Below are 14,569 nucleotides of genomic sequence, written 5' to 3' on the forward strand. Positions count from 1 at the left end.
AAATCACATGGCCGTTGCACCTACCTCCTCCATTATCGGGGACTGAGACACAATTGTATTTGTGACTGTGGAAACAGACTTCGGATTACAGCACCCCTCATCAATCAATATCCCAAACAGTCATATCCCAGTAATATTTCTTCCATCCACTCCACGTCACCTGAAGCAATCAACTGGATTGCCAATTTAGACTTAGACATCTAATACTGCTGAAAGAAGGTCAGCACTAGAGCTGCAAGAAAATCTGCAGTATATGTATTTTATTATGGTTTGTAATCCTGTTTTGGGGCATCCACTACAGGGCAATATAATCACAAATATATGAGAGGGCCTCTACGTATTCACACTTGTAAGACAAATGTATTTATTTGGCGTGTGCAATTCAGAAAGACAAATGTGACCCATAAAGATCAGCCAGGTCATACAAAGTCCTCTTGAATATAGCATCAGAGTAGGATTCTTTGTTTTATGCCTTAATTAATTGAAGATAACACAGTCATTCATAAAAGGATGGACTTGTGGGGATTCCTTCCAGAGAAAACTGAAACAAGTGAAGCTGGAAGTATTTTAAACTATAAGTGGCTTCGTGACCTAGTTGCAAGTGTACCTGCTGGTTTTATACATTTAATTTCCCCTGGAGGCCACCAGCTGAGGAATCAATCCCCAGCCCTCTGCAGGCCCTACCCTGAACACCCTGTGTGTGACTGCTGACAGTAGCGGCCTGTTAAAAATAAAATCGTGAAAGCCATTTTGTGCAGAGGATTCGCAGTAGAGCAGTGTGCACAGGATTGCAGTGCACCAGTGTGAAGATGCATTGTAAGGTGCTCAGCCCCTAGGGCTCTGGCAGTGACAATAGGGAGCTCTCACTCCAATGGGGGGCGAGGGAGCTGGGAGGAATGTGGAATGGTTTTCCCATAGGGTGCTCCCCAGTGTGGGACTGGCTGGAAGGTGGGACGCCCACCCTATAGGCCAGGGGATGAGGAATGGGGAGGTTTGTCCCTCAATGGGCCGGGGTGCTCGGCTGGGAAGGGGGGGCTTGCCCTAGGGGGCAGGGCTGGGTGGGGGCACTACGGCTGTTGCTCACCCATTTGGGACGGGGGTGAGTGGGAAATAGAAGTGCCTGGCCCTTTAAGAGCGCCCCCCCCCCTCCTACCGTGTTGCACCAAGAGTTCACGTGCTAGCTCGACCTAAGCTGCTGGCTGCCTGGTGACCCCAGGGCCGAACAGCTTTGCGCCGCTACGATTGGCTGGCTTCGCGCATACCCGGCCATGTAATTGGTGGCCGTGAGCGAGGTCCCGCCCCCGGCGGCAGCAGGTTACGTTGTGTGCGAGTGGTTAGTTCCTGTACTAGGCCCGGGCGGGGGCTGCTGGCGAGTAACTGCCCTGGGGGAGGCGGGGTCCGAACCGGCGCTGGGGGCCTGGGGCCATGGTGTAGCGGAGGCGCCGGGCGGAGCAGAGGGGGGCACCATGATCATTGAGAACGTGGACGCCCTCAAGACCTGGCTGGCCAAGTTACTGGAGCCGATGTGAGTGAGGGGAGGGGGCGGCGGCGGCGGCGGCGGCGGCCCGGGAGGGGTGGGCGGGCGGGCGGGCGCCGGGAGGGCTGGGCGCGTGCGTGGGCCGGAGGCCGCAGGGGGCGAGGCGGGTGGTGTGGAGATGGGAGGGTGGGGGCTGCCTTGTTGCTGGCCCAGGAGACAATGCGGGGGGAGGGGGGTTGAGGGTGATCATGGGGCGGGGCGGGAAACTCGGGGGGGGGGGTGTGAAATGCGTGGCCCGCTGTCTCTAAAACTGATAATCCACCACTGGCCCCCCAGTCGGGCTCGCAAATAAACTTCTGGGCTCGGCCGGCGAGCTCCCTGGCAACCCGGGCTTCTGCGAAGCCATGTCCTTATTCCCGCTGTGCGAAAGGTGCCCTGGGCTGTGCCCCTGGCATGCGGGCTGCGGGGGAGGCCAAGGGGACAGAGGCGTGAATGTCCACGTACTGGGTTAGTGGCAGGGCCTAGTAGCTAACCAGTTCATGCGGTAGCTTCTGTATCGTCACGCTCCTATGCTGGCTCATACTTTTCCGTAAGCAGAGCTTCTCCTAGAGACTGTCCTTTCTTAAGTGGTGCGAGCGCAGGACTGGGATCCAGGGACCTTCTCTGTTCTAATCATAGCTCTGCTACTGATGCCCTCTTTGGCCTTGGGGAAGTTAAATAAATCTCCCTGGCCCTCTTGTAAAATGGGGCTAATGCTTGTTTCCCTACTTCACAGGAGTCTGAAAGATTCATTATTTAACGCTTGCACAGGGCTTTGCAGACAGAATATGTGGTCCTTGCACCATATTTTGAGGGCTGGGGAGTTTTTGGTTTCAGTATTTAATGCATTTAATCTTCAACTGCTCAGCATGAGTTCAATTCTTCCTCCCCTGCCCCACAAACAAACACACACTATAAAATAGTTCATAAAATAAATCTTTAGTCACATTGAAAAGGTGGCAAAAGTTAACACTCAAAATCCACTCTTGAGGATCTGCAGGAAACTACCCAGTCAAACTTCTGAAGGATTTTGATAATGTGCCATTTTTCTGTAATTACAAAGAAATGTAGTTCTAAAACAGTCCTTGATATACTGGGTAAATATTTGTAAAATATGTATAAATGCACACTTCTTTCATAAAACGTTTGCCAGTAACAGGGCTTTCCTGTAATGAAAGCTGTGGGATGGGCTTATTGGGGGTTAGGGGGATGGAATTATCTGAATTTTTAGTTTTCATATAGAGGAAAATAGAGGCCTATGTGAATTCACAGTTGTGGAATTTATAAGCTATTAGTAATCTACTTTTTATCACTGAATATATTCTGTATTTGTGTTTGTCCATTTGAAAATTTAGGTAGGCCCTACGACAACTCTGGCTATGATCTATTAAATAGCACAGTTTTGTAAAATAATTGTCTGTATACAGATACATTATAAAAGCTGTTGCAGACTCGTTTTGTTACATATTTATACAAGGAGTTGTTACAGACTTTACTAACCCCTATGTAATTACTAAAAGAAGTAAACATTGATATTACTAGTTTCAGAGTAGCAGCTGTGTTAGTCTGTATTCGCAATAAGAAAAGGAGAACTTGTGGCACCTTAGAGACTAACAAATTTATTTGAGCATAAGCTTTCGTGAGCTACAGCTGAAGTGAGCTGTAGCTCACGAAAGCTTATGCTCAAATAAATTTGTTAGTCTCTAAGGTGCCACAAGTTCTCCTTTTCTTATTGATATTACTCTCCGCTTTGCCATAATGATATTAGGGGTCTGTCCTAACCTTATAACAGCAAAGAAATAGAGACTATTTCCTATTACCAATGGATGTTTGAAAATTTAAAGTATAATGTTTGTGCTTAAGTGTGGTTCTTTTTCTCTGAATACTTTCATTTTTCACTTGCATTAATTTTGATAAAATAACTTAAATTGAGAATTACAGCATCATGTCTTTATAAACAAAAAAGCCTTCAGATATTCATCTAGCATATTACTGTCTACCATCTCTATTAGATCATCTGTCTTCATTATTGATTCTGATCATCCTTCTAACCTGAGCACTTTCAGACTTCTGGTACCAAAGCTATACTCTGAATGAATTTCAGTTGGAGACCAGGGTTCTTGGCAAACAGTGTTAGAATTTCTTTGGGGTGCTGGTTGTACATTTGAGATCAATGAGGAGTGAACATGAAGCACAGATCCTTTCCGGGGTATAATAAGCACTTTATGCAAGTTTCTGTTATGTAATAAGCAAGTGTTAGAATATCACAGTAGGTCGTCCTGAGAGAAATTGGGATGATAAAGAGGGAGGAATAAAGTTTAATACAAAAAAACATCTTTGGAAAAGATGGGAGCTCTTTTTTTTTTTTTTTTTTTTTTTGCAACCCCTGAAGCTTTTTTTTTTTTCCATTAAATTGTACATGGGGACTGACATACAGCATATCAACCACATTTTTACAAACCTTATAACCTTCCACTTTTTGGGGGGGGGGATTAACCCTTTTCATTACTGTATTTCTAGATGTCCTTTTGAAAACATAAAATGTTTTTTCCTGCAACCATCAAACACTGGAAATAAGTGAGCAAATTAATAGGGTGTAGAGGTGATTGAATATTTAATTGTGAAGTTTTGCATTTTTCAACAAATAATTTGTTACAAGCAAAAGAACTTTTGAGGCCTCTAAACTGTTTGCTATTTCTAGTGTGCTTTATATTGACAATTCCAAAAGCAAGCAAATGTTGACAGTCAAAGGTCATTTAAAAAAAAAAAAAAAAGATTCTAAAATAGTGAACTTAGAATATATACAAATGCATACCCCTGGCATTTTGGGGTGCTCTGCATCTATTCACCTAGCTGCTACATTTGTTGCATTGTATAATGCTTCACTGTTGGCACGTAGGTTCTCATTTTTGAACGTTTTCTGATGGCTGAACAGTGCAAGATAAATCAACCTTCAGTTTAACCAGTGGTACCAGAGCATTATAGTACAAAGGGAGGATGTGTTTCTAGTGGTCTTCACGTAACCAAATAAGGACTGTTGGGCTGTGAATGTAATATAATTAGTTTGTGATAATAAAGGCACTTTTAGATAGTGAAATCTCTACCTTGAGAGTACTGTGGAAGAAAAGAAAGAAGGTTTGTGTGTTGGCTTCATTCTTTTCACTTGTGCTCCTTTGTGATGAAACTGTGTACATAATACACATTTTTCAGATCTCTTCCTGGTGAGATGTGCTTGGTTAGTCTATTCTGGTTGTTAAGACATCATACAACATTTCCACTGTGGAACAATCTTCCAGGTCGTTTTTCTGTAAGTTTCTCTCATTAAAGGTGGGGCATAGTTGTTTTGGGTGTGCTGTGGTAAGGGGGAGTTGGCCGGAAAGGATAGCATCTGCTTGATTGACCTAAGAATTGTATTGTGGTGGTTTTCACAAGCAAAGCCAAAGAATAAGCACAAGACATGGAAGCTTTTTCTGACATTGTTAGTGGAGCACAAGATAAAATCGAAACATCTCACAGGTGTGCAACAATGGCAGAAACTGTTCTGTGGCACTGGAGCTAGGTGCAACTGTGGTGTTACTGGATTGCACGACGTTATCCTAAAGGTCCAACAACCTGGATTGCCAGAAGACTTCTCTTGATGATGCCTTTATAACTACCATGATTGTCCAGAATGTAATTTCTAGTAATTTTCAACATTGTTTAACAAAATCAATTTGTAAGTTGCTAAGAATTTTTTTCCTCTCCTCTTCAGATGTGATGCAGACCCTTCAGCCTTAGCTAACTACGTCGTGGCATTAGTCAAGAAAGACAAACCAGAGAAAGAGCTGAAGGCTTTCTGTGCTGATCAGCTAGACGTCTTTCTGCAGAAAGGTACTTTTTCTGCTTTCTTTGTAATTACGTAGTTTAATATTCAACATAATTTATAAAATTTAAATGCAATTATTAAATTGTGATTAGTGGTTTACAGTTGGAAAGTAGTTGTTCTGCAGCATCATAGTTAAAGCTTAGAAAGGATTGTATAAAGTTTTTGTCATGTTGGGGCCTACTCTTTTCTTCCCATATACAAGTATGTTGCATTCATAATGAGATTTAGCAGGGAAATGAAGGATCAAAGGTTCAAAGATCTGATTTTTAAACAATTTCAATTGAGTTAAAGCCTGTTAAGCAAAAATTAACACTTAATTTCCTTAAACACTAGTGGCCAGGTTTGCAAAACAAAATTGGGCCATACATTTCACAACGGGAGCTACCAAGTGTGGTGTACTTCTGAAAATCTAGCCCTTATTTAGGTGCCAAAATGGAAGCTCAATTGAAAGTCTGGCCCCAAATATGGGTGCTGAGAACTTGGAAATCTGACCCTTAGTGGCCAAATTAGTGGGTATGGTGGGATGCGATTGTTCTTAAACATAAGTAATGAAGATGACTAACTTTCACAACACCATGTTTGGAGGATTTGAGGTATTTCCCGGGTGCCTGTTTCTCACCAGCTCCTCAACAGGATGGAGCCATTTTATTATAATTGATGGAAACTTCAGGACTCAAAGGTGCCACTTCACTCCTGTGCCTAACTAAATCCTCCTCCTTATTGCTGGTAGTGAACCCATGCCATCTTTGTAATGTCAGATCAGAGACTTGATATTCTGGGACAAATTTATCGCAGGTGTAACTCCATTGACTTCAGCAGAGTTATACCAAGACTGATATTGTCCTTCAAAGTACAAATGCTCACTTACAAATGTCTCTAAAATAATTAGGGTTGAGTGTGGTAGGAGGTGAAATTCAAACAGCCTTTGAATTTTGACTAAAAAAGGGCTCTTACAGAAAAGTCATTATGTAAGACCTCCTCTTTATTGAAAACGGAAGAGCTGTTTGATCTCCCTCCTCTATTTCTGATTTTTTGTGAGGAGCCCTTCCTATTCATGAAGCCAGAATTGATATGCCATTAAAACCCTTCTCTTGTCTATGCTTTGAATTTTAAGCAAGTTGAGCACAAGCACAGCTCCTTCTGTGTTAACAATGGTGAAAGCTGCAGCGTAGATGGCACACCATTATTTTTGTCATCATGTAAACTTGCTTTGAGCATCTTTCAATGATGTGATGATAAAAATGTTAGTCTGTCTACACTGTTGCTTCCACTCTGAAAGCTGTACTGTATCTAGACCACAAATTGCCTAAAACTCTCAGTGTAGGCATGGACTCTGTTTACTATAAGTGTTTTTAATTAATTAGGTTAAAGAAAACTGACTCTCAAGCTAAGCCTGGTAGATATCTCAAAGAATTCAGCAGTTGAAGTCAAATGATCCTATAAGGGTTATCACTTGTACACACAATGTGAAAAGTTAATATATCACATACCATGTGTGTGCATGCATGCAGTAGTTACAGTATAGAAGCTCTGGTAAGAGGAATAAATACATAATAAAATAAATAACCAGAGGTTAGGACTCAATTGCTAAGGTCAAGTTGATGGAATTAAAACTTTAGGGATTTTGAAATATTAAACTTTCACTTGCTAACAAATGTAGATTGGTGGATTGTATTTTTTTTTTTTTAAAGCCTAGTTTTAATGCACTGCATTGTCCAGGGCATGGAAATGGAGATATGGAGCCTCTCATTTCTAGGCCACTGGTTCAAGTGCAGACTAATTTAATAGAGACTGTATCTTGGGTAACTTAGTACTTCTCAATGGCCTTTTGGGATCCGGTGTGAAATTTTATCTTGTTTCCTGTGGATGAGTATCTAAGTCACAAAAATTGCTGCAGTCGGCAGTCTTATTACAGAGACGAAAAATTGAATGAGCAATTGAGATAACTGTGTATTCAGTCCTAAAAGTGGTTCCTTCACCACAAATTGAAATGTATTAGCAGGACTATGTGGCGTTGTCCATGCTGCTTCCTATTGTGTACCTATGTCTATAGCTGTATAGAGAACGTCATTTTTAGGGCTGTCATTCCAGTACCTAACACCACTAAAATTCACACAAATTTAAGATAAGGATTTTTTTTAAGTAATAATATTTTGTGGTTGGATTTTGGGGAATTGTCTTATCAACATAGTCCTGACAATAGACTTAAGTCAAGATGTATAATCAAGTTTTGTGTGTATCTTTCTCCTCAGAAACTTCAGGTTTTGTAGATAAACTATTTGAAAGTCTGTACACAAAGAACTACCTTCCTTCCCTTGAACCAGCAAAACTAGAACCGAAGCCTGCAAGTCAGGAAAAAGAAGAAATCAAAGAGGAGGTAATGTTAACTTCCCATCCACCTGCTGCTGTGAGCTTCTCAAACCAGTCCCTCCACCATTCACTTTTGTAGGAAGTTTTTATAAAAACAAAACATGCTCTGAACAGGCTCTTTTGTGGCTAATGGTCTGTGCTACCATCTCTGAGCTTGCAGGAATGCTGTAAAGATGGTCTGCTCTGTCCATTGGGTAAGGGAGCATTTTGTGTCTTTTTGCAAACACCTCCCTTAGATCAATGTGGGAGTAGCATTCCGAACTCTCATTCAGCCCTCCTTAGCAGTGAGGAATGACACTACAATGGACAGATTTAAGGAATGGAGAATGATGTAAGGGCCTTGATAGCTACCTCAAAAGATGCATGTAGGTTTCCAAAAGATCACTACTGTAGATGTAGCTATTGTGTATGCAGTATTAAATACATAACAAATAGGGTTTTTTTTAGAAAAGTTGTTACCAATGAAACATGTTAGCAAGCTTTTTTTTTTTTAAAGGAATTATCCTAGATATAATACAGCTTTCTTTCCACAACAGCTGCTTTTTATACTCCTATTCATTGTTGCTCACAATAATAAAAATAAAATTTTAAAAAATGGAGGCGCCAAGGTGTGTGCCCATCATCAGCCTTGCTCACTTCATTTGTATACTGTACCCCTTTCCACTACCTTTTTTTATTATATTTGTCTTTTTAGGTTGTGTATTCCCCAGGACAGGAAACCTCTTCCTACAAGTTTGTAAAACACCTAGCATAGTGGTGCTCTGATCCTGATTGGATTGTTTGGTAGAGAATGCAATAGAAATAATTCTCTGTTCTCTGGATGTACTGTCACCATGGTTCAGTGAGATTCACAAGCCTGATTTAAGTGATGTCGTTATTACAGAAAAGAGCTGGCTATATTTAGATAAGGTCAAGTGGGATATATGATACTCTGACCCCCTTCTCCTGCTTCATGTGCATGGAAATCATGTACTCTTAGAACAACTAGAAGTTTCCCTTCTAAAGTCTCTCCTTGATAAGTGAATATTTGGGAAACAAAGCTTAAGACAAATTCCTCTAAATGGATTTTTCATGTATCTACTGTTGTCTGAGAGTCTACATATAGATATTGGAAATATCTTACTATACTTTCGTGGTCCCATTGCAATGTCAGCAATTAGCCGAAGGTCATGGAGGCAGTAAATGATCACACGTTGCGAACTGTCAGTCAGGCCTCCAAAGAATAGTCATATAATGTTGGGTTTTGGAAAGGAAGACATTTCTCTGCTAAAAGTGTAACTTAGTGTAGATGTAAATTTACACTGTTCAATTTAGCTATTTCTAGATTGCCCTTCATTGTATCTAAGGACCGTCTCTTCATACCAAAATTCTAATTCTGAAATACCATTTGATCCTGAGTGAAAGTTTCATACTGCATCCTTATAAGTCTATCACTTCCTTTGATGCCATAACACTTGTATTTAGCTATAATAGTTCATGTCAGAACAAATCTTAAAACTGCCATTGTTCTCTTGGTCTAGAATTGAGTATTTGGGTTTCTTATGTGGGGTTGCATGGCATCAGGACATGATATAGCCAGTCCTAGACCAGAATGTCTTTTAAACTCATTGTGAAACGTCATTTGCTGTACATCTAGAGATGTTTTGGGATTTCTGTAAATGGAATGACACAAGCTAAAATAATGCAGACAAAGGAAGAATCTAAAACTAAAATATAGTTATCTTTAAGGTTTTATAAAAGATCATTGCTATCTCTGCTGTTGCCATCAAAATTATTAATAATTTATAAGTGATTCACTGGGACAAAATGGCTGTCAATAAACTTAGAAATACTACAAGGGATCTTTTTCAAACAGACAAAGTTATGGTGGAGCTGAGTAAAAGCACCAGTGAAATTGTTTTTGGCTTTTGTTAATCTTTGTAAGAGGCATGAACTGTACAGTGCTGTCCAAATATATGAATAATTTACCACATCCAGAATTCATATTAATGATGCAACTACATATGAAAGAAGGCCTGCAAAGCTGCATAGTTTTAAGTTCCTGTTGTCTGGGAAATTATATGTAGAAGATCCTATTTGCTTACAGTGAGGAATCCTGCAACCAATTAGGGGATGACACACTGTGTTTCTTTAACTTCAACACCTCCTGTATAATACAAATTTTTGGAAAGCTTTACTGACAAAGGGAAACTAAAAGCTTTTTAAAAGAAAGACGTGAACATTTACAACCCTGCTGCTTTGTTACATACAACATTTAGCATAGGGGTCCTGTTGTCTTAAACAGCTGCTAGCTGTGGTTTGAACTAAATCTAGGTTTATTTTTGTATTTTTTTTTAAAGCTGTTTGTTTAATGATGTGGTGTTTCTTAAATAGATATTTCAAGAGTCGTTTGAGGAAGAACGAGATGGTAGGAAAAAGAAGTATCCTAGCCCACAGAGAAACCGTTTAGATTCTAATGAACAAAGGTTAGTATTGCTGTTTAATCACAAGATGTTCTTTTTTCAGAGTAGCAGCCGTGTTAGTCTGTATTCGCAAAAAGAAAAGGAGTACTTGTGGCACTTTAGAGACTAACAAATTTATTAGAGCATAAGCTTTCGTGAGCTACAGCTCACTTCATCGGATGCATTTGGTGGAAAAAACAGAGGGGAGATTGACTTTCCCTTTCCTTGCTGGCCAGACTCTTTAACTGGATTTTCACCTCTTGAGCCAGTAATTTTACCAGAATGCCTACTCGGTCCTCCCTCCCCTTCTGCCATCAGTCTCCAGTAGCTCTTTGATAGAACATAGTCTCCTCTGAGAACACAGCGAAGTGTCCCACGGGCTGGTGCTTAGGGATATTTAAGAGTTCCATCTATTCACCCACATTTCAGAAAGGAGAGAGAGTAGAAGAACATTGGAGTTTTTTTTATGCACAATATTAACAGCAGCTGATGATGATGGCCATTCCAGGAACCTGTTTTTTCTTGTGAGACAGCATGGCAATAGAAGCGCATGTGGGTGCCACTGTCTGAGTAGAGTGAGGAGTGAAGAATATTTACCATTTGTGACTCTAAACTTGTTCCGTGGCTTTTTCTCTCAATGTATGTGGCTTATACATACATGTCTTACAGAACCAGAGAGAAAAAGAGAGATGATGGCAAATGGAGAGACTATGACAGATACTATGATCGGAATGATTTATATAGAGACAAATACGACTGGCGAAGAGGCAGGAGTAAAAGTCGTAGTAAAAGCAGAGGGTTAAGCCGAAGTCGTAGCCGCAGCGGGGGTAGAAGCAAAGACCGGGATCTGAACAGAAATATTGGTGAGTAGCCAAAATATTGCACTGGAAGAACATCTGACTCATTGTAGTGATTAATGCAAAATGTATTAAACAAACCAAAGTTGGATGCCTGTGAGTTGATTAAGAACTCTAGCTATGGAACTGGCTTGGAGAAGTACATGCTGCTGACACAATTAAGGCGCTGTTCTGTAGTGTAGCATAGTCAAGGGAATTAGGGTTTTTTTAACTCCATTTTAATTTATTCATAAGTGTATTCCAGGGGATGTATGCTTCTGGTATTGTGCTGTCTGTTGATAAAACATACTGTTGTTCCAAAATGCTGATATCTTTTTGTGCTGAAGTTGACTTTATTCCTATAAAATTGTTTCAGTTTTAGGAGATGGGTTTTTTAAATACTTAAATGGAACGATGGCATCATGTTCCATTGGCCTTGTATAGGGAATCCAGGAACCGAAGCAATTGGCAGAATAAAATGTTGTGGATTTCAGGGAATGTTCGTCATTCATTCCACACTAGAGGGAAAAGTTGCTTTCTTTTTCAAGAAAGGAGAATGGTTGGATGGATGAATGAGCTTTGTGAGAGCAATGATCAGTTTCTGAGGTGGAAACTTCTTCGATGCTTTGGGTCTACAGTGCTAGCATTTTAAGAAAAGTAATTTTACACAAACAGTATAAACATTCTATGTTCTGCATGGTGAATAAGTGAGTTTGTATTACTGTGTAATGTCCACTAACTGTCTATGCATTCCATTTCTCCAGGACTTTGATATACCTAACAAAAGCATGAAAACTTACCTGGTTTATTTTGCTATTTTTTTTTTTTAAAGTTGAACACAAGGAGAGAGCAAAATTCAAGAGTGAAAGGAATGACATGGAGAGCTCATATAACACAGTGTCTTTGTCATCCAGTAATTCTACTGAACAGTATTCCTCTGCGCAGTCTATTCCCAGTGCTGTTACTGTGATTGCACCTGCTCACCATCCTGAGAACACAACAGAGAGCTGGTCAAATTATTATAACAATCGTAGTGTTCCCAATTCATTTGGCAGAAACGCTCCACCTAAAAGACGATGTCGAGATTATGATGGTAAGGAAACTATCAGTTTCTCTCCAACTTCTTCCCTAGTGCCTCTTACCTCTTGTATATTCTTTTATTTTTAAATATATCTACTAAATTCTTTACTAAATGCAAGCAGTAAATGAAGATTAAGTGGTAGGTAGATTATTTTTAATGTAAGGATGAATATGAGCCTGCAGTTTGCTTGGATAAGGCTTAATCTTGCTGGAAGTGGTTTACTTGAAATCTGACAATTCTTAGCACTGGCAGGAATGTATTAAGTTCATAATTCTACAGGTGTGCCTTCGCAAATACTGAGGGCTGCTACTGGGTGAAGTTAGATTATTGGGCTTGACATAAAATGTGTGATTTTTTTTTTTTTTTTTCTCTCTGTCTTCCCTACCTACCCATCCCCCATGTTGCTGTTGCAAGTTTGTACACTGTTGTGGAAACAGTTAAGATTCTTTGACGCTAAACTAATATTCCAACTTGAATTCTAGTTTGAAGTTTTATTTAATTGTGTAAAATGTTAGATCAGAAAATGCTGGACTTCTTAAATGATCTATTTGTTCTTTAGTGAGAAATCACAGAAATGGTGATAGTTGATTAAATCTTATAGTCATCACTTTTGAGGTTCTTGACAACTAGTAATGAAATTGTCTGTCTCTCTTTGCAGAGCGAGGATTTTGTGTACTTGGCGACCTTTGCCAATTTGATCATGGAAATGACCCTTTAGTAGTAGATGAAGTTTCATTGCCAAGCATGATTCCTTTTCCACCACCACCCCCAGGACTCCCCCCTCCTCCTCCTCCTCCTCCTCCACCTCCTCCTGGAATGCTAATGCCTCCAATGCCCGGCCCAGCTCACAATATGAGAATGCCAGGCCCACAAATACATCCTCGGCCACCACCTCCTGTTGTGCTTCCTGTATCAAGTAAGTTTAAAATATTGCAGTAGGTTATTTTGTAGTCCTAATATGAATTACTTGGCTCCTGTTAAAAGAAATACTTATATTTACCCAAAGTAACAGATTGTTCTAGCTTCCTAGCTATCTGTGTGCAGTACAAAACATTACTAAAATGAAACTTGGAAGGCAGTTTTAAAAATGTAGTGTTCACAGCACTATAAATGACTAATATAGAAACTAGAGACATGGTGGGGAATCTAACCATTCCCCATCCATCAGTGTAGGATTGAGCATTTAGATTCATGTACTTAGCACTTCAGTCTCCAATAAGTCACACTATAGATTCGGTATAATATATCCCTTTGATTAGTAGATACTTAAAACTCAAAGCATGTTTAATACAAAGGAATAAATGCAGCTGTTCATATACATGGGGCTGATTATTGCTGACAAGTAGTTAAATGACCTTTTTAGGTTAGTCTAGTCAAAAGATTTGAAACGCCTTACCAATCATATAATATTCAAATAACTATTTTAAGGCAAATATATGCGGTCATCAAAACTGAACTAGCTTACAGGCAGAGGTTTCAAGTTCTGTAGTTGTCCTACTAGACTTAATAATATTTTTCAAAATTTCATTTCTTAACTGTAGAACGTCCAAAATAAAGAGGATGCATTCTAGCACATCTAACATTTCTGGTTGATTATGGTTTTTAGGCTTGTCAGTGGTGGCTGAGTTTCCCTAGCCACTTCTCCTCTTTGTCCCAATGTATTTTGCTGGTTCTGAGAAACGTTGGGGCATAGATTGTGCCTTTTGAGAAGAATTTTGCAGAATACTGGAAACATAGACACTGTGTAGCAGCGCTGTTTTACTCATTACATCAACACAGTACATGTGGCATTCTGTGGCCTAATCAGCCAGCTGTTGTGGGAATAGCAATAGTCATACTCCATCAGAACTCTCCAAGCATTCAGCATTTGGGCCTCCTGTAAATTTTTCAGATAAGTGATATTCGGAAAATTGTGTGAATGTGTATGAATGATTAAACCTCAATCTTTTTTTGAGGACTGAGTTTGCTAGCCTTCTCTTCCTCCCCTCCCCCCCCCCCCCCCCCCCCCAAAAAAAAGTGCTATTGACCAACTTGTATGCAAAACTTAGACTTCTGAAATGACTTCAGGATTCAAGAACTGTGTGGGGATACATTAAACTTTTATGTTTGTAATAAAAATATAAGGAAATTAAATTAAAATAGTCTGGATATGAAAAAAGATACTCCCCCCTCTAACCACCTACAACAAGTACATCTGATCAGCAGAAAAACTACTTGGAGCTGCTTACCACCATTTTATTTGCTCAATAGAAAACTGACTATAGTGCGGTCTGATCATGGTTGAAACCTTCTTAACTGGATGCATTGCATGATTCAACCACTTTCTGTGGTCCCTTAAAATACGAATAAAAAAATCAAAGCTGTTCTCAGTTTTGTACTGGACTTAAGTAAGTAGAAAAGAACATAGTAAAATAACTCTGAGCTTGAACACACAGATGCTTTGTCCACAAAAGGGTTAGT

The 14,569-nt window shown here is 40.0% G+C and overlaps 1 protein-coding gene across 3 annotated transcripts in view; it reads left to right on the top strand.

Moving 5' to 3' along the window:
* Positions 1-1,288: 1,288 nt before the first annotated feature.
* The window catches only part of RBM27 (RNA binding motif protein 27), a 50,305-nt gene continuing 37,024 nt past the window's right edge, over positions 1,289-14,569 (top strand). For 2 of the 3 annotated variants that reach the window (XR_006283125.1, XM_043520209.1), the window contains exons 1-7: positions 1,289-1,525; positions 5,268-5,386; positions 7,634-7,758; positions 10,125-10,216; positions 10,862-11,055; positions 11,861-12,121; positions 12,768-13,025. Coding sequence is in view for 2 of the 3 variants with exons in the window: in XM_043520209.1 (XP_043376144.1) it covers positions 1,467-1,525; positions 5,268-5,386; positions 7,634-7,758; positions 10,125-10,216; positions 10,862-11,055; positions 11,861-12,121; positions 12,768-13,025 (1,108 nt within the window). In the remaining variant the exon portion in view is untranslated. The remainder of the gene's footprint in view (positions 1,526-5,267; positions 5,387-7,633; positions 7,759-10,124; positions 10,217-10,861; positions 11,056-11,860; positions 12,122-12,767; positions 13,026-14,569) is intronic. The other variant, XM_038413115.2, reaches the window with a different exon arrangement.

This window comes from Dermochelys coriacea, chromosome 8 (assembly GCF_009764565.3).
Source record: "Dermochelys coriacea isolate rDerCor1 chromosome 8, rDerCor1.pri.v4, whole genome shotgun sequence".
In the NCBI taxonomy this organism is placed as follows: Eukaryota; Metazoa; Chordata; order Testudines; family Dermochelyidae; genus Dermochelys; species Dermochelys coriacea.